General features: G+C 35.2%; 1 protein-coding gene across 1 annotated transcript in view; it reads left to right on the top strand.

Moving 5' to 3' along the window:
- LOC127628054 (A disintegrin and metalloproteinase with thrombospondin motifs 2-like) overlaps positions 1-23,839 on the top strand; it is a 97,078-nt gene that overhangs the window by 55,264 nt on the left and 17,975 nt on the right. Inside the window, exons 4-13 of the mRNA XM_052104714.1 lie at positions 10,351-10,553; positions 13,852-13,935; positions 14,286-14,442; positions 14,776-14,881; positions 15,982-16,125; positions 16,734-16,866; positions 17,803-17,916; positions 18,024-18,169; positions 20,272-20,447; positions 21,714-21,847. Of these exons, the coding sequence (XP_051960674.1) occupies positions 10,351-10,553; positions 13,852-13,935; positions 14,286-14,442; positions 14,776-14,881; positions 15,982-16,125; positions 16,734-16,866; positions 17,803-17,916; positions 18,024-18,169; positions 20,272-20,447; positions 21,714-21,847 (1,397 nt within the window). The remainder of the gene's footprint in view (positions 1-10,350; positions 10,554-13,851; positions 13,936-14,285; positions 14,443-14,775; positions 14,882-15,981; positions 16,126-16,733; positions 16,867-17,802; positions 17,917-18,023; positions 18,170-20,271; positions 20,448-21,713; positions 21,848-23,839) is intronic.

Raw genomic sequence — 23,839 nt, 5'->3', positions numbered from 1 at the left:
TTACACAAACGTTTCAATTTGCTTCAGAAGACATTCATTGACCGACTGGAGTGTGGATTACGCTTCCTAAATATGACTTTTGGAGCATCAAAGTGCTGGCATCCATGTACTTCTAAAAATCTTAATTTGTGTTCTGCTGAAGACAGTCATACTCATCTGGGATGGCATTAGAGTAAGTTAAAAATGATAGAATTTTCCTTTTTGGGTGAACTATTCCTTTAATTGGCATTGTAGCCTACATTTATTTTTCTAAAAGCCTTTTCCATCAGGGAAGTAGATTACTAGCTCTTTAAATTCAAAATACAACAATATATTCTCATATACTATTTTAATATAGTGGTGGCGTAGTGGCTAAAGCACAGGGCTGTTAATCAGAAGGTCACAGGTTCTAACCCCATGGCCACCACCATTGTGTCCTTGAGCAAGGCACTTATCTCCAGGTTGCTCCGGGGGGATTGTCCCTGTAATAAGTGCACTGTAAGTTGCTTTGGATAAAAGCGTCTGCCAAATGCATAAATGTAAATGTTAATAAAATACTTATAATATTTTGTCAATAAATATCCTTTGTCTGGGAACTTTTATATTTCTGCATGTTCGTATCCGGTGGGCAAACACATGCCCTCAGCAAAAAATGGTAAACCTCTCACCTTTTTCTCTTTCCTTTTTGTGACATAGTCTGTGTCTTTGCTGCTTTTTAGCAGAGTAAAACTAGAGAAAAAAGTATTCCTAAAAAATGGAATATGCGATCATTCTCCATAGCGCACTCGCTCCAATGTTTACATTTCACACCGTTGCCAACAGATGGATCTGTTGCATACATTCTCCTAATTTCACTGCACCACAGTGGAAAAAGAAACTGTATCCATGCCAGCTGGCCCAGATCGGGACAGAACTGTACGGTTTTGCGATGAGAACTGTTCTGCCCGATGGTGGCCACTGTACACTTTCATTGTATAGACCGGCAGAACTGTGATGTTTTTCAAATTGTTTGAGTTCAGCACAATAAAGAAAGTCATACACATCTGGGATGGCATGAGTGTGAGTAAATGATGAGAGAATTTTCATTTTTGAACGAACTATCCCTTTAAAATGAATAGGAGAAATTAGAACAACCAATATCGGGGCGTAGAAAAGGAAGTCCCACCTCACAAGTAAAAGAGCCAATCGCCTTTCAGATACAGACATTGCCTGCCAGTTAATTTGAGAAATACCATGTGCATTTGCAGGACCAGCCTAAAAAAGAAGAGTGTGTTTATCGTAATCTGAGATAAAGAAGCACAATTTATGATACCACTGTTTACAGATTTTACTGCTGATTTTATCAATTTTATTTGATTGTAATCTTGACCAATTGCTTTGGAGAATTCAGTCTTTCCACATTCAAGTAGATAGGAGCTGTACTTTTACGCCACTTTTATCCATCGAAAATTGCTGCCCGGAAGCTTTCCCAAGATGGCTGCCTAGTGGAATGACTTACCTACAAAAGGACTTTCATTCTTTTATGTTAAACGGCATTTTAAAAACGCTGCGCTCCTACACAAGTTGCTGAAAAAACAGTGCAGGTGAACCCTCTTATGAAAGAAACAAGATATAACATTCATTAACAACCCAAAACTTATGCAACAGTCATAATCATGGGTTTATTTATCCACGTACAACAAGTTGAGGTACAGCAGTTGCATTAATGTGACATTGTGCCCAACTTTGTAGAAGTATGTGCAGTTTGGAGCGTAAGGAAATTTGCTTACAGCTTCTCTTTGTTTTCATGTCAAATCCATTAACTCACTGTGGTTTCATTTACTTTAGCTTTCCATTGTTTTTCCACACTTATCACATCTTTATTTTCAAGACTTCTCAGTGCATATTTTTCCAGGGGTTGCCATAAAAGTTAAATCTGGGAGCACTGAGAAAATGGCAAGCTAAAAAAAAGATTTCCGCATGGAAATGTGTTTTGCCTCGCAGTGTGTTTTGCAATAACCATTTAGAATTTGGTTCAAGATTAACTTTACGATTAAGAATTTGAAAAGGGAAAACAAGGGGGTTCTGTGGCATATTTATATGAAAAACAAGTCGAAAGACTCTTCTAAAGTGTATCCAAATTTCCACTGCCATATTCAAAGAGGATTTCTCCAGTTGTTAGCAGATCTGAATGACTTTGATTTCATTTTCAAAGCAAAGATTCTACTTGAAAGATTTAGTTTTCATTTTATACTTGCAGTTATTCGTGATGTGCCCATTTCCTGAATACGAATACCCCTTTTGAGCCTTAAATGTCAGAACTGACAACCCCAGCGCTCATTGATTTCTAGGAATTATGATAATTGGCAACGGTTACTGACTGCCCAGCCTACAATTTAAGCAGCAGTGTCATAGGTCAAGGCATAACTAGAAGCAGACTTGATCTCTCTGCTTGGCAACCAAAAACACAGGAACTGCTTATATGTAGCTTTCTATTTTCAGTCAATAGCTAAATAACTCTTTGGCACATTGAATGCTGTTAACCTTGAAATATGATGACTGTGGTATACAAATGGGAGTGAGCTGACATTGTAATACTCAACTGACTGTAGCAATGAGAGTATAGTGAAGTGATGCTGACTGATTGTTTTGTTTTATTGTCACTTTAGGTAAACCTTAATACCAAACTTGACTAATCTTAGTTCTCAATGTGTATACCATTGTATTGCCACGTACAACTACTAAAAGTCATTACCCTTACATAATTGAATTTAAGAAAGTTTTTAAAAGCAATTACATTTCTTAGTTTTATTCAGCCAACATGATTTAGTTGAATTAGGTCAACTAAATTACCCATGTAGTAATTTTAACTTAACTTTATTAGGTTCACCAAACTAAATGTATTAATGTTTAATTTCATTCATTTTCTTATGTTGCTCCAACTTAATTTGTTTTATTAATCTATTTAAATAATTAATATTTAGTACTCTATATGCCATGTGAGCAGGTGTAATGACAGTGAAACTGTTGCACTGTCAATTTAATAGCAACTGCTTTTAGAGATAAGCAACACTCAAATTAAGTATCACCTAAAAGTGAAAGTCCATCCTAAATCGGAGCACAAATCGCCAATCTTCACTACAATGGTAACCCAGCATAACAGACACTCTTTTTTAAGTACCAGTATAACAGAACATTAAACATGAACAAATCTCTTACTATTCTCATCTTGCTCAAAAATGCATAAAATAATACTTAATTTCAACATTTGTTCACCTCATCCAGTCCCAAGCAAAGCAAACTGGAAATGGAAATCCCCTGCCCAGTTTATTCAATGCTACTAAGAGTTTGCATGTAGTTCCAACTCAAATGGAGTGAAATCAAGTTGTGTAAAAATGTTCTAGAATTGTGTTGCTTTGTTCATTAAGGTGAAATCCCAACATCTGAAAATACAGTATGTAGTTTCTCAATATATAGTAACGGTATGTATAAAGCAGTATGTCAAATGTATAGGATTTTCACACTTGCATGCTTAGACTAGATTTAGACTAGGGTCTACATCTTTGCTCACTGGTCTCACTAGCTGCTTCTTCGGATGACACTTAACCCTGGAATTAATTGTGTGGTCAATCCTAATGCTACTTTGAAAATAATTTTTATTCAAAGACAATGTTTAACCTTTTGCCATGACCTTTTGTCTTGATGTCCTGGTAATTGGCTTTTGTCCTTATCACTACAAAACTAAAGTCACCCTAACATGCTACTGTAGCTTTTGGTGTCTATTGTATAATTTCACTTTAAAAAGAAAACTATGAATATCTTTGGTTTTGCTGTTTAGTTAGATCCTTGCCATTTTTGGGGATTTCCGCCTGGATTTGGCCTACCCAAATTAAAAAGCTTCCCATTCCCACATACTTTGGCCTAAATACACAGTTTTGGTGTCATTTTACAGGAAACCCTTTAAAGTTGCATAAAACACTGCTAAAAATAAAAAAAAAATTAAATATATGTTGTCTGAACAGTAATAACCCTCCTAAAAAAGAGAGCTTTTTGATTTTTTTATATAAATTCATTTTTGAAAGTGTATAACTCAAGCCCTGTAAACCCTAGCAGCAAGCAGACAGTTTTGGCTGTTTCCACTAGATGTCAGCAAATACCTGAAAAAGGAATTTTGTCTGTATCATGTTTTATTTAATATCTATTTCAATTTATTTGAAGGGAGGAATATTACCTTTTTTGGTGTACTTTCCACCTACCCAAATCTAAAGTCTCCCCATACCCATATACAGTGCTATAAATGCAAAATCCCAGTGTAATTTTACAGAAAACCCTTTGTCATTACATAAAACACTGTTGAAAGTGGTAAATATGCGCTCTGGTGTCTGGTGAGGCAGCGTCTGTGTGTTTTGGGCACGTAACCTACCCAGTGATCACTTCACAGTCTGGATGCAATATCACAGCCCCTGATTGGTCTATTTGATCTTGAGAGACATTGCCGGAAGCGGAGGGTCTAAGCTTTACGGCAATATATGCTTTATCCGGATCGGATGTTTACATATTTTCCTGGATTGTTGAATATCATATAACATTACTTTGTGGTGTTTCTGCACTCGAGGGATTACTTGGGCACACAACCACAGAAAACACTGAAAAATGGCTCATTTTGGAGAGAATAACCTAAGGTAAAGGATTATGTAGCATTTGTGGCTAACTGTGCTGTCTAGTCGCGAGTAGCACGGCAAATATTCAATAATTTCACTTGTATGTTTACAAATGTTGATTGTATACTTCATGATTCATTCGAAGTGTATTAGATATGTGATTATACCTCAATAAAAAGACTTATTGGAACTTCTTACTGGCAATGAGAGCTTTCATTTGATACATGGTTTGTACATGTGCGTCATATTTGAGCGATATGAGACATATATGTATTCAAAAACGCATCATAATTATGACACGACTTTTGATGGGTGGAACTATGTAATTTATTGTAAATAAGTTACTTAGTGTAAAACAAATGCCAAAGTGATGCATATCTCAAGAAAGTAGACATTCTAAGCTTTCAAATGGTACCAGATATTAGGGCTGTCAACGAATATTCTAAATTCGAATATATATTCGAATAGTTTTAAAAAACAGAAATTCGAAGGTGAAAATTAATATTCGAATGTGGAAAAAAGCAGCCCTTGGTAGCAGATGTCGCGGCTGTCTGCTTTAGCAGTGGGCGTGCTGCCTGAGGGTCTTTGTTGTCACATTTCTCGAATTGTGTGCCTCATTTTATTTAACGTTAAACAGAAACATGACTAAAATGTAAGGCTACTGTACTGACTGAATAGATGTTGCATGAATAAGGTAGGTTAGATACAGCAGTTTCATGCACTGCAGGCTTCCACTGGTTTGATTATTTACCGTTTCATGTCAAGGAAAAGTTCCATGTTTACCACAGCACAGCTGGCTCGGAGCGTTCAATGTCGGTTCTATATACTGTAAAACTTCAATTAATGTTAATAATTTGTTTTAATCACTGAATGAAGCCTGCTATATTTGGGACAAGAGTCGCGACCTTATATTGCTTGCACAAAACTCTTGATCAGCACTCAACATTTGTTTATTGTTGTTGTTCTTTTAAACCGTTATGCTAGAGAGCGTGAGGGCGAGAGAGAGAGAAAAGTGCCTGCGGCGTCGCGGCAGAGTGAGGTCTTGGCCATTAGTTGATTTACTTGTTTTTGTGTAGGTAATACGTTGTCAAATATGTTTAAACTTAAATAAACTACCTATACAAATAGTTATGTCTCTTTGTATTAATTTGTCCTGTTATTGGCGTAATGGCGTCATTGACCAAATCGCTAACCAGATATTCGAATAGTTGAATATATGTGTTTTTTTAGAGGGAATATTCGAATGTCATTTTTGAGCAATTTTGACAGCCCTACCAGATATGAGCTCATAACTCCTCCGCATACATTTAAAATTGGAAGTACATTATTACTGACGTAATTTTAAATCCCGGATCCGGGATCGTGGATTTTAACTGGTTAATCCAACTGTACTGTGCTATTAAATATGCAATATGATGATTACATTTTTTTTTTTAAATAGATTGCACAAGCAAAACCTGCTCATTTCTATTTTAATTTGTCATGTTTAACAAGCTAATAAACATTGTCAGATGACTGCATGTCTTGATTGAAATTTATGCTATTATTGGTCTTTCATACATGTGAATGGAGGGCTGCCAATTTCATCTTTCCGTGGATACATTTACATCATTTTCTCTGAAGTAACAGTAGGTTTGTTAATGTAATGCCAGCAAACCTTCCTAATTCTTTTTGTTCATTTGTTTGACAGCCCATTTAATTAATATATAAAGGAGATCTGGGCTAGTTGTCACGTTGAGAAGTTACGTCCAGTTACACAAATGTGTGTTTTCTTTAGCAGTGGTTTTGCATGTGGAGTTCAAACTCCTTTTTTGATTAATTAATCCTCCAAACTAGAGTTCTACTATTATCATATTTTTCTAATAGCTGTTTGGAAAAATAGTGAATACAATAAAACCACATTAGCAGACGTTAAATGATGAAAATTCTCTCATCATTTACTCACCCTCATGCCATTGCAGACATGTATGACTTTCTTTATTCTGCTAAACACAAATGCATAAAAAGGCAGTATAAACGTAATCTATGAGTCTCCAGGGGTTAAATCCATATCTTCAGAAGTGATATGATAGGTGTGGGTGGGAAACAGATCAATATTTAAGTATTTTCTTACTATAAATTCTCCTCCCTGCCCAGTAGGTTGCAATATGCACAAAGAATGTGAATTGCCTAAACAAAAGAAGAAAGTGAAAGAGAAAGTGGGGATTGATCATCAAAAGGACTTAAATATTTATCTGTTTCTCAACAACAATTATCATATCACTTCTGAAGACATGGATATAACCACTGGAGTCTAATGCTGTCTTTATGTGTTTTTTTTGGACCGTAAAAATGTTGGTACCCATTCACTTGCATTGTATGGACCTACAGAGCTGAAATATTCTTCTTAAAATCTTAATTTGTGTTCAGCAGAAGAAAGAAAGTCATACACATCTGTGATGGCATGAGGGTGATTAAATAAGGATGATGATAATGAGAATTAAAATTTTTGTGTGAATTATCCCTTTAAGGCGAGGGTCAGCTGTATAATGAAGATTGATTTTTATAGAAAAGTTAAACTGTGTTCTCAGGATGAGACTGTCAAAAATTTTCACATTTTTATTGAGGCAATTTGTCTTATATTATATTTAAAACATGTATACAATTTATTAATTCCAATATGTGTTTTCCAAAAATATGGTTTGATACTTTTGTACATAATTTTTACATTTGTGTAGCCGCTTCATAAATAGTTTTGTGTTTTTTAATAATTGTTTTAATGTTTACATTTAGCTGAAAAGCCTATAATATGCTTTTAATGGCAGGTTCCATTGTGATAACTTACCCCATATAGTCTGGCAACATGCCCTGGCATTGGAGTGCCTTGTCACAAACTGTCAACCTGTGTTCTATATACCTCTTTAATTTAAGAATCTTTGATCCCATGTAATAATGGGAATGTCCAATACCTTTTTGTGGCCAAAACTTTAAGCTATACAGACACTGACTTTAAAGTATAAACCTACCCTGAGAAATATTCATACCCTGAGATGTATAAAAAAGGTGACAACTAACCCTGGTCTCCCCTACATATAATTTGTAGTCAACCCTGTAAATGCAAGACTTTCATTACAAGTTCACCTGATTTAAATTAGATTGCTTAAACACAAGCCAGAAGGCAGCTATAGTAGAAAAAGATTTGCTAAGAACTTATGAAAGCTCTAGGGGCCTCTCTTTATCATTAATCAGAGAATGCATACTGCTTTTCCTCTCCCTAAACTAGAAACATTAGCCAAGATCCCTCAATTCTGAACCATAATAGACTATATTTACATAAATTACTCTAAAAGTGCTATACTATGGGACTACACTCTTAAACAAAGGAACTGAAGAAGAACATTTGTTTGAATTAGGCTCTACACAGAGAGAGAGTGTATTATTTGTATATGCTATGTACCAAGTGTACAGTGTCTAATTGGTGTGTATTGATCTGAAAATCCCAATTGCTGATCCCAAGAAAGAATGTCAGTATGTGCTTCTATTTAATTCATGTTTTCACCCAAAAAGGTTGGTCCAGCTAGTAACTACAGAGTAAATGCATACAGTACATATGTATTCTTAACATTTGTATATCATAAATATACACACATTACGAATATATACAGTATGTACTTTATGCATGTTTGTGTGTGTATGTATATATATACACATACACCTTGGAATATAAATAACATACTATATTAAAATGGTAATACGTCTGTACCATAGTGTATATCAAAGTGCCATGGTCATCAACATACCAGGCTGCCACCACAGTACTTTTTTTACTTTTAAGGGGAGTCAAAGGCAAAGTCATGTTTCATCCATTTTAGTTCTCTCTCACCTCACTCTGTCCCTCACTCAAGCAGTTTTGGCACCGGCTGAGTCTGAGAGACATACCTCAGTGGTACCGCATCTGAACATGAAAGCTTTTTGAGTTGAGAGAGTGATTGTGCTGTGTATAAGGTGACAAGAAGGAGAGCAAGGAAGAGGAAAGAGAGAAAGAAAGAAATATAGAAACAGAGAGAAGAGACTGCACATTTTTGAGAGATCACAAGGACATGTACTATTTTCCATTTTGTTTGTGTATTATTGCACATTTCCATAATCATTAATGGACTGAATAAGGATCTTAAAGAGATAGTTCACCCAAAAATGAAAATGTAGTAATTGTTTACTCACACCTGTGTTGTTATAACCCTATATGACTTTCTTTATTTTTCTTAACACAAAGGGAGAAAGTGTAAAAAAAACTTGTGATGTCATACAATGGCAGTTTATGGTAACCACCTCTTCAAGCTTCAAAAGGATACAAAATTATAATTCAGAAATCTAATAAATTATTAAATTAGAATCATGATTGTTATGAAAGTATACGATAAGGTTTGGTAAGAAACAAACTGAAATCTAATGTAGAATTTAGTGAAAATGTTCACTGACAATTTATCTCCTGTGCACATTCATGATAGGGCACGAGAGCACAGTTCACATGGCCTCCTCGCAACATTGGGGCATTCAAGAGAAAATTCATTTGTTTATCTAAAAGCAGGTCCTCCACAGCGATAACACAGCAGAGCATAACACAGAGAAAATAACTTACTGAACATGTCTAACTTTGTAGTTTGCAATAATTGATGCATTTCTGTGCTCAGCCTTATTATTTTTTTAAACGTTTTTGGACCGGTGACATTTCACATTGGACGGAGTTACCCCGTGCGATGCTGAAAATAGAAAACAAGCGAAAGATGGTATGTACCACTGCTCGTCACGGCTGGTTAGGACAAAAACTCTGATTAGCATAGGTAAGATACCTTTTATAGCATGTTGTTTGATGTCAGGTTAGGACATGCTGTAACTGTGGCTGCCTTTAGCCTCCTCTATGTTTCTTTTTGATTTCTTAGTACTCCGTTAAAAAAAATAAGACTGGGCATACAAATCCATCAAGTCTTCGACTACAAACTCTTAAGATATGTTAAGTAAGTTCTGTTCTCTGTTTTGTGTGCAGCTGTGTTGTGTTCTATTGTCACTATTTTTGTGGAGGACCTGTTTGTAGATAAACAAAACGAGTTACAATAGCTCTCCATTGCACATTCATGAGAGTTCTTGAGAGAAGTAGCGATGTCTGATTCATGAACGAACAGTGATTTTGAGTCAGATCTTATCAATGAATTGGTTGATGCAGTTCACAAAACTGGACCTTGATTAATTCATGAATTGGACTGATCTGGCTCTCGAGTTCAACTCCCTTACTCAAATATCCAGTCGCAGCAGTTATTAGCTGACTAAGAGAGGAGAAGATTATGAGTGAATAATGGCTTACATTTGGTGTGTTCTTCCCACAAAGCTATAGTATAAATTCAGAATATTTGGAATATAGTGGATGAGAGTAAGACTTTACAATAAGGTTCCATTTGTTAACATAAATACATTAGGTATTATGTACTAACAATCAACAATATTTTTTACAGCATTTATTAAGCTTTGTTGATGCTAGTTAGTGTTACTATGCATTACGTTTATGGTGCTTGTTTTTGGTCATTTTAGGGTTTGACAGCCCTAGTCCTTTTCCACTTTTTATTATGTAGTAAAGAATTTTTGTTTTTGGGTGAACTATCCCTTTATTCTACATTCAAAGGCCTTTTGGCAGCAGTCATGATGTCACATTTGAATAATACTCTTTGATTGTAAGGATCTGTGTGTGTTCTACTTGAAGGTTCTCCTCTAGGTGGTCTGAATGGAATGGAGTTCTTACCTCACAGTTTTAAGAAGAGAGTAAAGAGTAATACACGAGCACGCCGAGAGACTAATGAAGATGACATCTTTAACATCGAGGTTCTGCTGGGGGTGGACTGCTCTGTGGTGATGTTCCATGGCAGAGAACATATCCAGAAGTATCTGCTGACTCTTATGAACATTGTAAGTTTCCCTCAATCTATTATGTATTCACAGTGTTCACTTCTTCACAACTGGTGTTTAGTGATTGCATGACTATGTTCACCCCAATAGGATTTCATAAATATTTTTAGATCTGATATTTGGGGTGGTAGCTTAATGGTTATTGTTCTAAGATACAAAGGCATTTTTAGGTTTGAACTCAGGTGGGGTAACCCATTAACCAATTAACTGAAACAACCCTCTTACCATATCACTATAGCCCTTTTTACACTTAGTAGTACTAGGGTAATATAATCTGAATACAGGTGTAAACAAGGTGCAAAAAATCAAACCACATTTGGAGGTATGCTGCACCATGGTAATATCTGACCATGATTATATCAGACACAAACATTCACATGGATGCCATCATTTGTCACCATTTAATATTTGGTTAAACCTGGTGTAAGCAAAATCTTTGGGAATAAAACACTTGGTCTAGGGAAAGTAGCATAACTGTACACTTCAGGGTTGGAAACTAAGCAAGCTTAATGCAGAACCTCCATCTGTCTCCTTGACCACTACTCAAGTTAAGAAATTCCACCCACATCCCTGACAAGGTTTTCTAACTTAAAGATTGAAGTAGTTGAGATCCTGGACTAGACCTGACTTGGCAGTGAACCTGCACAACCCCTAAACTTTCCCCCCAGTATTTCCTTGTTTTTCTAAAATCTTTATTTTCCCATTTTATTTTCCAATTTTTAAACGAATAGCTCACCTCAAACTTAAAATTGTGAAGGCATTCCAAACCCATATGCAGTTATTTTTTCTATGGAATACAAAATTAAAATGGTGGTGGTGGCATAGTGGTCTAGAGCACATATCCGGTAATCAGAAGGTCGCTGGTTCGATCTCCACAGCCACCACCACCATTGTGTCCTTGAGCAAGGCACTTAACTCCAGCTGCTCCGGGGGGATTGTCCCTGTAATAATTGCACTGTAAGTCGCTTTGGATAAAAGCGTCTGCCAAATGCATAAATGTAAAATATAACATTTTTGATAATCTTCTCACAGCTCTTTCCCACACAACCATAGTTAATTGAGAAGACATTTTTCAAGCTTCCAAAAGCAAAAAACAAACAATCAAACAATGCTGGACAAAGACAGGGAGAGGTTCAAACACACAAGCACTAACTAGGCAACAAGTGCATCTGGAAACGGTTAAGGGAGACACTAAAAACAAAGACACAACAAGAACTTCAAAGTAAAAGTCATACCTCTAGTGACACCTACTGTCCTCTAGGGGAAAGTCCCATATGTTAGAGCTATTGTAAGCCTTCAGAACCCATATAATAACTGTGTGACAAAAGAACCAAAAGTTAGTAATTATTCAGTGATAATGTTTCCATCCGCCAAAGCTCCGTTTCTGATTGTGACCAAAATGCCATTGACATCTGAGGCTTTTTTTTTGGTATTTATTTATTTTTATTTTTATTGTGTGCCATGGCAAAAAAAAATCTAATAAAAATGCATTCAGGTTTGGAATGACATTAGGGTGAATGACATATAAATCATGCCATAATTAGAATTTAAACTGGACATGCTACCAAGGTATCAATTAAGAAAGCTCTTCTAATGTCACTCCATGTCTTATTTATTTCCAGCCGTATAATTCTTTCATACACAGTTTATTCTTGTTTGTGTGGTGGTTCCATTGCTAAGCAGAAGGTAAGCTCAGGTGGAAGACCTTGCTGCATTATTAATTTAGTCCTAATGATTTTCTGCCACTTTGGCCTCATGCATGTCAATTAGCTACCTGCCTGCTACTAGCATACAACTGGACCAATAAAATACTTACAGGGTCATGCAGAAGGCCAGAGACAGTGCTAATTAGCAAAGGCATTAGTTCTGTGTAAATGTGTGTGTTTGTGTGTGTGTGTGAGAGAGAGGGGGTGCATACAAACATTATAAAAATGTCCTAATGAGAGATTTTTTTAAGCATTGGTTATAATAGTCATTTATGTGCTGGATTAAAGAGCTTGCCTAGTGGCTGAGAATGTTTTGGGTAGAGACAAAGCTTCAGGTGGGTACAGCGTTACATAGCACTGTTTCATAGATATAGCTACTTGTGCTTTTTCACCCTTAGCAACAATGATCATGAACTGTTATATTAACAAGTCATACAAATGTCATGGGAAATAAGAATATTAACAGTGGTTCTCATTCTGCGGTTCATGAACAACTGGTGGATTGATAAGTCTACCAACTTTCAATGAAATAAGAATAAACCTTTCAAAATTATGGATTGGTAAAATTGAGGCAATTTCATGATTTAGGTTGTAAATAATTCATAATATATATATATATATATATATATATATATATATATATATATATATATATATATATATATATATATATTTTTTTTTTTTTTTATTTGTTTACCCTTTTTTGGTCCAGTTTTGATGTGTTAGATCAGGTGTTTTTTGATGCCAAGGACTCCTAAATTGAGAAGATCCCCTTGCGAGAGACCCTCAGTTAAAAAATGTAATAATTGGCTTTTATATTTTTATCCAACTAAAGCCAAAATAAATTATAAAAATATTATCTGGAATATATTTACTTATTATTAAGTTGACAGTATCTTTCTTAAGATGGAGTTATGCTATATGTGTAAACACATATAGCATAACGAAATATGTGAAAATGTTCAATGCCATTCAATTAAAAAAAAAATAATACTTTATTTTAAATATTTTTATATAAAAGTTAGTTCCAGTTCTCGAATCTTTCATTACTTTTCTCTCACTCCCTGGACATCTACCCAGAGCCTCCACACCTCCTTACAGATGTCTCTCCATGTTGCCCTAAGGCGTTGTATAAATGAGTGAGGAGTTGTAGCCAGGTGTGAGCATAATAAAAAATTATGTTTCTTTTCTATAGGACCATGTGACAGTGAAATTCAACTGTATAGTCTATCAAGTCTATCTTGTAAGAAGGGGGTTACAGATGTGCACACATGTTCAAGCACAGAAAATCATGATGAGAGTTCAAACTTCAACACCACATCCTTCTGAAGATGACAGTGATGTTAAGTGCTGAGCTTTTTAGCTCACTGGCAGTAAACTGTGTGAGCTCTGTGCCTGTAAAACTCTATAAGTCTTCTCAGTTCACCCCTGGCTATGTTTTTCCCACATACTTGATTTTTTTAGCTGTGTTATTGTCCAGAAGAATTACACATCCATCCGTCACATCCAGGCACTTAGTAGTAATTTCATGTTTATTTCTTTTATTTTCTCATTGTTTGTGCTTTTTGTTTTTCTTATGAATTGTTCAACAGGTGAATGAGATTTATCAGGACAGCTCTCTGGGTGCCCATATTAATGTTGTGCTGGTTAGAATCATGATGCTCTGTTCCTCCAAGGTAAGACTGTACTCGGCATCCAGTTTTCTTCTCAAAATTGTTGGATGACAATAGATGTATTAACAGAACTTAAAAGTGCAAAAATGTCTCAGATATAAAAGATATGAAAATCTACTAGCTGTCCAACAGAGATAGTATTGATTTTTCTAACATATATAGTGATACTGGTTACTGTAGTAAAACCATGGTTAATTTTTGTAAGGTAGGATTAGGTGTAGGGGTAGGGTTAGGTGTAGGGGTTAACAAACATTTAATTGATAGTTTCCAGGAAGTGGTTTCTGAAAATAAATGTTGTCACTTTACAGTGTTGTATTAACTGGCATTTTGTGTTGTTGATGTTTTTTTTTCAGTCCATGGGTTTGATTGAGCTGGGCAACGCCTCTCAGAGTCTAGAGAATGTGTGTCGCTGGGCCTTCCTGCAGCAGAAAGAGGAAAAGAATGATGCTGAATATCATGATCATGCTATTTTCCTTACCAGACAAGAGTTTGGGCCCACTGGCATGCAGGGTAAAATTAGTCCTTTGACATTCCATAAATTTACATGAAAACACTAACACCAGGATTTACAACCTGGGACCTTCTGCAGACTTCTGGGGCCATAAAGTTAATACAGAGGTGCCATGGACAGATGTACAAAACATAATTGATTATTTTTCACAATTCCGTTTGTTGACATTAGTGGCACAGAAATTACACACTTCAGCTTTTTTAAAGATTGTTTAAGTGCTTAAGAGAAAATCTAGTTTTTTATATTTGTTTAAGCTCCAGTCTGGCCTCAAGCATCTAGTCAACATAATACTTTTAGGTTTAATTGAGAATGTATCTTCCAACTGTTTGTAGGTTATGCTCCTGTAACAGGCATGTGTCATCCTGTGAGAAGTTGCACTCTGAATCATGAGGATGGCTTCTCCTCTGCTTTTGTTGTGGCCCATGAGACAGGACATGTGTGAGAAAAACTTGACCAGCACTTCCACCATAACATCTACCAATCCTAACATAACCTTTAATGTTGAATCTCATAACTTCAATTTGAATGGACATTTAGCACATGGTTCACTAAATTCAGTTTTTTAAAAGTGTATCACAGTTTCAATACACACTGGATATATCAGTTTTTAATGTAGATTAAAAGAAGCTACGTATACAGTGACCCAAAATGTATTTGGACATTTAAAGGGATAGTTCACCATAAATGAAAATTCTCTCACCATTTACTCACCCTCATGCCATCCAAGATGTGTATGACTTTCTTTCTTCTGCTGGACACAAACAAAGAGTTTTTAAAGAACATTTCAGCTCTGTAGCTCCAAACAATGCAAGTGAATGGTGACCAGAAATTTGAAGCTCTAAAAATCACATTAAGGCAGCATAAAAGTCATTTATATGACTCCAGTGGTTTAATATATGTCTTCTGAAGTGAAGATGATCACTTTGGGTGAGAAAAAGATCAATATTTAAAAAACATTTTACTTTAAATCTCCACTTTCACTTTCTGAATAGGAAAGAATGTAAAAGTGGAGATTTATAGTAAAAAAGGACTTACATATTAAACTGTTTCTCACCCACACCTATCATATCACTTCTGAAGATATAGATTGTACCACTGGAGTCTTATGGATTACTTTTATGATGCCTTTATATGACATTTGGAGCTTCAAAGTTCTGATCACCATTTACTTGCATTGTATGGACCTACAGAGCTAAAATATTATTAAGAAATATTTGCTTGTATACTGTAGAAAAAAGAAAGGCAACAAGAAAGAACCAAAATATACTTAAGTCTTAATTTTGAATTATAAATCTAGTGTTTTATCAAATTTGAACTTCTGAAATGGTTGGACTGAAAAGTGTGCTTGTGCTATCTTTCTTTATGCTATACCATGTAATGTAATGACATTCATATATTTTTAAGTTTGGCTTAAGTCTCCAAATACTTTTTGGTGCCACTGAACAATACATAAAAGCACATTCTCGAACATAATTTCTTTGAGCACAGAAAGTGACTAAAGATTTAGTGAGTTATTTGTATATGTGTTTTGTGGTCAGGCTGGGGATGGAACATGATGGCCAGGCGAATGAGTGTGGAGATGAGGTGCCCATGGGCAGTATAATGGCTCCTCTGGTTCAAGCAGCCTTCCACCGCTTCCACTGGTCCAGATGCAGTCAACAGGAGCTCAGTCGATACCTCAAGTGAGTTATCGGGCCTCCTATCAGCTGTAGATCTCCTGTATCTTGTGGATCACAGGTCTGATGCGATGTGTAAATGAACTCACACTCGTGATGTACAAGTTTTTGGGTGGTTCTTTGCAGCACCTTCTTATCAAGAAGATTATATAATTGTTTTTGCTGAGTTGGCTGTATGGTTCTTTGAAACTTAAAAAAGTTATCCTGTGGCATCAGTTTGCAAAGTTTATTTTTGTTGTAAGCGATGGAGTGTTCTGGAAAAGTTTTAAGAGGTAAAATATGCATTAAAATATCTTAAATATCTTTAAACAATTGTTAGAAAATAAGCACGTTTATTATTGTGGTCTTTGCGGTCGGGATCCAGTAATATAGGTAATTTCCAACAGACATTTCCCATGACCTGGTTTATATTTATGTTTTTCTGCAATAATGTACAGCTAATTACTGTAAAATTACATTGTTGTTATGAGTTTTCAGACTTTTTGGCCATTAAGAATAGTATAGTAGGCCAGTGAAGATTCAGATTTCTTTTCACTGCTTTGTACTATAAGAAAATATTCTTTTGTTCCTTTAAATTGATTACAACCCCAAAAATAGTTATCTTTCTCCTGTAGTACATATGACTGTCTCCGTGACGACCCCTTTGATCACGAGTGGCCAACTCTGCCCCAGCTGCCTGGTCTCCACTATTCTATGAATGAACAGTGCCGCTTTGACTTTGGAATGGGCTATATGATGTGCACTGCGGTGAGTGAAAGAGAGACACCATCCCACTGACAATGTGACATGCCATGATTTCTCCATCTCACTCCACATAACCTTGATTTACTGTTTTTAAATCTGGTAATGCAGTTTACATATTCAACATTTTCCCAGAAAGCATTAGAACAAAAGAACAGTGTAAATGTTTTAGGTAAGTTTGGGTTTTAGGTAAAGTTAACTATATATGGTTAAATAGATGCAAGACAGGAAGATCAATCACAATTTAGTATGCAAATAGATGCAAGAATGAAAACTGGTCATAATACTTGTGCGAATATTACAATTATATAATCGCTGTCAGTTCGATTTTGAATAGTGAACTTCTATCAACGTAAACCAATGGGACAAATTTTTTATTTATCTTTAACATTTTTCAAAATCTTACATTTCTTAAAAAGAGTACAAGTTACAACAATAAATAAATAAATCAATAAAGAAAATAGGCTTAAAGCTAATATTATTAGCCAGATAAGCAGTTACGTTAAACAGTTGAGGCATAATTCATTGTAGAATTGTAATACTAAAAGTTAGAGGTTTCGAAATAATCCTAACCAGAATGTTTGAGAAATATCAAGCACTGATATAATATTGTTAAAACAGGTGCAAGCAGATAATTAACAACTATGCCATCCATTTAATAAAGCAAATATATAAAAAATAAAAATAAAAATAATAATAAAAAAATAAATATATATATATATATATATATATATATATATATATATATATATATATATATATATATATATATATATATATATATATAAATAATACAATTAAAAAACAACAAGAGTGAAAACTTGACATCTACTACTCTCCAATGTATCATACATCCATGTTGTAATCAGTGCTGGTTTGCTTAGCCTGGTGAACTTCATCACAGGTTGCATGTATGAATGCGAGCATGACTGTTTCTTTTAGTACAGCACCTACGACCCATGCAAGCAGCTGTGGTGCAGCCACCCAGAGAACCCTTTCTTCTGCAAGACCAAAAAGGGCCCTCCCATCGATGGAACTAAGTGTGCAACAGGGAAGGTTGGAACTGTACAGTTCAGTTCTACTATTACGTTAAATATATTTGGAGGAACTAAAGCAGGAAAAACACTTTTTTATCTCTTACTATGTAATCTCTGTCTCTCCAGCACTGTTTTAAGGGTCACTGTATCAAGTTGACACCAGACATTCTCAGGCAGGATGGCCACTGGGGTCAGTGGACCAAGTTTGGTTCCTGTTCTCGCAGCTGTGGCGGTGGAGTACAGTTCCGCACTCGTGAGTGTAACAACCCAATGTGAGTGTCTTCTACAATATACTTGGAAAATTTTTTTTGGATTGGTGTCTACTAAAAAACCTAGTAAACAATTTCCTTGCAGAAATTGATAGTAAATTTAACAGACCATATTTCAAAATAAAGGCTACAAATAATTCATAGTGGCTCATCAAGTAGAATATACTTTGCAAATACTATTAAGTAAATTTTATGAACTTTCTGTTTGTACATTTTAATCAAGCAAACTAGCACTAAATTAAGCCATGCTTTTAAAATTATAATGGCATTTCAATACTTTTTTTAACATACTTAATAATGTATCACATGACACACAAAAGCCTTTCAAAGGGAAGTTTAATGCATGCTTTGTAGTATATTAGACAACAATACTTTGCTTTAATGGCGATAGAAATGGGACATGGGACTGGATCAGGAGAGTACATTTTCAAATTAAGTGTTATTTTAATGTATTTCTAGGCTAAATTAAATGAGTAGGAAACTTGTAAGTGTTTAAAGTTCTGTTATGTTGGTTTAGAGGAGATTCTGTCATGTGGAGAAAAGTGGAGCTATTGGTTAGGTCGAGGTTGGGTACATTACTACTGAAAAATCAGTGCATATTTATTTTCTCATGAAGCAAATACTGGGGGATTGTGAGTATAATGAGTAGTTGGGGATCTGTAAACTCTCAGCAACACTATAAATGCTGCACAGTAAAAAATGTATATATACCGGAATATAATATGCTAATGTGTTTGCTGTTAGCTAGTAACAAGCTGCAAGGTTCAGTAGAGTTATTTGAACAGATCAAATTTAAGTTAGGATAACTCAGTTCATACATATTTGTATTAACTAAGAGTAGAGCCTACATATCAATTTTCATATCAAAGAGACTTATTTTCATTGTAGGGATCCAGTGTCCAAAACTGAATTAAGTTAAACCAATAAAAATATTTTTTCTGTGTACAAAATGAACTTCAGACTTCACAAATCTTGAAGTTACCAAAAGTAACAAGAAACTCAACAATGAAATTGGTGTAAATCAAATTGCAAACTGTTATTAGTAATTCAAGCCCGGTGTATGCTGGGAACACCTGCTTCGAAAAGTTAAGTAAAGATTACTTATTTTATTTACCTGTGAAATTTACTCAAGTTAGGTAAAAAATATGACAATTTTTTCTCCTTTAGGATTCATGCATATCAACAATCATAAATAATAAAGATACTGAAAGAAATGTACATAATATTTTCAAGTTCACACTTTAAATAACTTAATTTAGAAAGTCTTTATCTGCTATATTCACTTCTCCACAGTCTTTTTTCTTTTCTTTTTTTTTGCCGTAAATCAGTGGTCCTCAGCTGGTTTTGCTTCAGAACCCAGATTTTACATTGGACATCAGTTGACGCTCCAACACAGTACCAAAACTGTTTAGATTACAAGAGTAACAAAATAAATATTGCATATTAAGCCCAATAATATGCAGAATTCCTTGCTGAATTGGAAAATGGACAATTTTGGATTCAAAATGTCTTTTGAATTTTGCTGCTTTCTTTCTCTTGGAATTTAGTGTGTGAAACCACCCTAATTCTGCACAAAACACATTGTAGACTGTACAAGTTTATACTATTGCAAGTGAACTTCATTTAATTTTGTCTGGGTTGTATTTTTGTTTTTACCTTTTACAACCTGTCAGTGTTGGCATCTGTTCAATTTGGATACTTTCAACCAAATGACAGATGAATTTGTTACTGAAAAGTTTGATTGGACACAGCCTTCAATGTCAACAACAAAACATACAGAAAATATTTTCCCTTTTAAAAGCTGATAGACTCTTTGCACGATGATTTAATTGTGGCATCTGTAATTGTAATCTTGACTATTTTTTTGATTAATTGTGCAGCATTACTAGCCGTACAATTATATGGTTAGTTACATGTTATTAATTGCAGTTCAGCATTGCTTTTTCCAAGTTGACTGTGACCCTATCAGAACAGACCTGCAATCTATATTTGGGCCATGAACCATCAGTCGAGAGCCACTGTCTTACACCAACTCTACAAAAACAGTACCATCATTCCTTTGCATTTCTCCTCTGTTGACTTGAGCAAACCTTTTCATATTGTAGACCGGCTAATGGGGGGCGCACCTGTTATGGAAACAACTACGAGTTCCAGCTCTGTAACACTGAGGAGTGTGCCAAGGCCCTGGCTGACTTCAGAGAAGAGCAGTGCAAGATGTGGAACCCCCACTTTGAGCATGAGGACACCAAACACAATTGGCTGCCCTACGAACACCCTGAACGTAAGTAATAACCTGGAGAGAAGCCATGGATTTTTTTGTATTCCAAAAGCTGTTTATTATACACTTATTATCTTGTAATTACACGGCCCATTAATCAGCAATAGATATGAGTGGTTTTACTGTTACCAAATACATTTTCCTCTTTTATTAAATCTAATTTTATGGTGGTGAAACATATATTTGTCTGTAGCTGGCACACTCACAGCAGAGACAGGGATAAATACATTTTATTGCCTCCTGATGTCCGCAATATGTCTTGGACCATTTTCATTCTGAAGGAATGTGCTTTTTAAATATTATCAACAAGCAACTTTTTCAGGCTTTAATTTTTCCATTGCATAAGTAGCTATGCTCTCTCTCTATATATATATATGTATATCACAATATGTCTTGGACCATTTTTATTCTTTTTAATGTTGAAGGAATGTACTTTTTAAATATTATCCACAAGCAACTTTTTTAGGGATTCATTTTGGCTTCTGGTTGTGTTATTCTGCTGTCTCAATTCTGTATTTTGAGATATCTCACGAGATTTATAGCACACCATCAAAATCTCTTTGTTACATAATATGAGCAGTTGCAACATGGATGGAAACTACATTGCTGGAGAGAAAGAGAACAAAACTGCTGTCTTAAAAAAGTTTTTGTATCTCTTAGCTGTGATTTCTGTGTCCTGTAGGATAGTGTATTATTACATATGGCTTTATAATGTGACTTTAGAAAGAATAATAAGGTTGAAACTCAGTTGGAGAGCTGCTTGGAAACACTTGACTTAGTTGATCTTAGGAGGGATACAGGCTTTAGCCAAGCATCGGAGAGCAGTATTTGGAAGAAAGACACATGGAAATGTGATTAAGCAGCAATGGCATCTGCAGTTATCTGCTGAGGCCAGATTATTCTTACAATAGTGAGAATGCCGTTAGCCAGCTTATAACTGTTCCAGCCTCACCCTCACCCACACAGCATAAACAACGTTATAATGGAGATACTGCTCATATATTTAAATATTTGGTAAGACTTGACAATAAGGTTCTGTATGGTAAGATAACACTATACGAAACACTATATAACTGAACTGAAGAGACAAATATTTCCCAATTATATATATATATATATACTGTACTTATTGTATTGTATATGGTAATTACAAAAACTCAAACAGCAAACAATCAATCTGCAATATTGAGTGAGAATGCCACACAAGGCAGTTTTCCACTCAAACATTTTGTCTGGGGTCTAATTTTTTATTTTTTATTTTTTGTACAGCTGAGGAGAGATGTCAGCTCTACTGCCAGTCAAAAGAGACCGGAGATGTGGTGTCTATGAAGAGAATGGTGCATGACGGCACACGGTGCTCCTACAAAGACCCTTACAGCGTGTGTGTGCGAGGAGAGTGTGAGGTAAAAGTTATTCAAACACACACACAAACCATCCATCACTGAAGTCCACCCTCCAAAATGCCATAGAATGAATAATATCAGGCTTAATCAGATAAACCTCAGTCTGCTCTCTGTCTACATATGTATTATGATGAGCCCTTTCCAATTATCTTTGCCATGTGTTTATTCGCTTGAATTTGATGCTATCTTGCATGGGGTGTTTATCTTTCTTTACTCTGTTTTTTTATTTTTTTTATTGATGGAATATACAGGAAGAATCCTCATGTTAGAGAGGGTAGGGCAGATTGATTATGTGCATTCTTGGATACCTATGTTTTGCTATTGGGATTAAAAGATTTTGTGCATTCCAAAATATAATGCTTTTTAATCTGAGAGGGATATAAAAGTCTAGAAGAGGACTGGTTTTATGTGTATTGGCAGTGAAGGAAAGACAGGATCTGGGATTGTTTCCATGCAGTTATATGCACAAGAATGTGATTTCCATGTAAATAAGCAGAACCAACATGGGCTTTTATTATGCCTCCCTGATTGTATGCTGCTTTTATTGATTTTATTGGCAGACACGAAACTATATTCTCTCCAGTTTGTCTCTAAGACTTTAAGACAAATACACAGAGTTTAAACTTATCAAGGATTACTTGATGTATAGGTGTTATATTACTTTGTTATACTACTTTGTTAATGCATTCATTTGTTGCATTAATTACATAGCTTAATAAATCAGTAATTTAAACATGAACCTGTGATTCAAACCTTCATGATGGATGGCCCTAAAAATGGCAGAACAAAACATCTACTATAAACGAGCTAGATCATTTTTTCTAAATCTACTTTATATATGCTACGTCTTATATATTTTGGACATGTAATCCCCTCAATTCTAAAGTTAACCCATAATTGATCTTTGAATTTGAGTTTAAAGTAATAAGGAAACATGATTAAAGTTATTGTTATAAAGTTATGTTACTGTAAATCTAAGATAAAAATGTTGGTGCAAAGGCAGATAAATCTTACTTTAATCCAGGTTAACTATTACAGCTTTATGTCTTAATTAAATGAAAAGTCCTAATTTATTTTTGCTTGTATTGAAAAGACTTTCAGTGACAGGTTAGGCTGATCTAAGATCATCACCTTAAACATCTTTAAAGGTCCAGCCAGGTCTCCTAAGCAACCAAATTGCTAGGCAGGTTAAAGTCACATGGGGTAACCTTCTTGTGGTCGCTATAATGTGTGGTTTTTGCTCTCGGTGGGGCGCGTGGTGTGTTGTGCGTGGATGCCGTGGAGAATTGCGTGAAGCTTCCACACATACGCTATGTCTCCATGGTAATGCGCTCAACAAGCCACGTGATAAGATGCGTGGAGATCTTATCTGAGATTCGTCCTCCACCACCCAGATTGAGGCGAGTCACTACGCCACCACGAGGATTTAGAGCGCATTGGGAATTGGGCATTCCAAATTGGGGAGAAAAGGGGAGGAAATAAAACAAAATTCCTTTAAAGGAATAGTTCACCCCAAAATAAAAAAAATTGTCATTTACCTCATGTCGCTCCAAAGCTGTATGGAAGTATATTTATGATAAATGTCTTTGAAACAAAAAAGCACACTGAATTGCTGAAACTGAAAAATAAATGTATTGTATTAACAGTGCTTGCGTTTGTTGGGGATACACCTTCATATGGTTGTAAATTTAAGCAGTGAATATTTCAATTGAAAACATTTAGCACAATATTTCATCATTAAAAATTTCTTCCAATGTTCCAAAGTTCAGCTCCAAAATATTATTATTATTTTAATCTTTATTATTTGACAGATAATATTCGATCCATCATATTTTGCTTTAAGAATTTGTCTGAAATTTCAGTGGTTCAAATTCGGTTGAAAATTCAACCTTGCTGCTACTTGCTCTCTTCCTCACTAGGTGGTATAATTGGGAGTTGATGAATACCAAGAGCAACAGGGAGAGGCCCTCGCCAAATAATCCTTTATCACCA

This window comes from Xyrauchen texanus, chromosome 34 (genome assembly GCF_025860055.1).
Source record: "Xyrauchen texanus isolate HMW12.3.18 chromosome 34, RBS_HiC_50CHRs, whole genome shotgun sequence".
NCBI classification, from domain to species: Eukaryota; Metazoa; Chordata; class Actinopteri; order Cypriniformes; family Catostomidae; genus Xyrauchen; species Xyrauchen texanus.
This window is presented reverse-complemented; position numbering and strand designations above follow the sequence as displayed.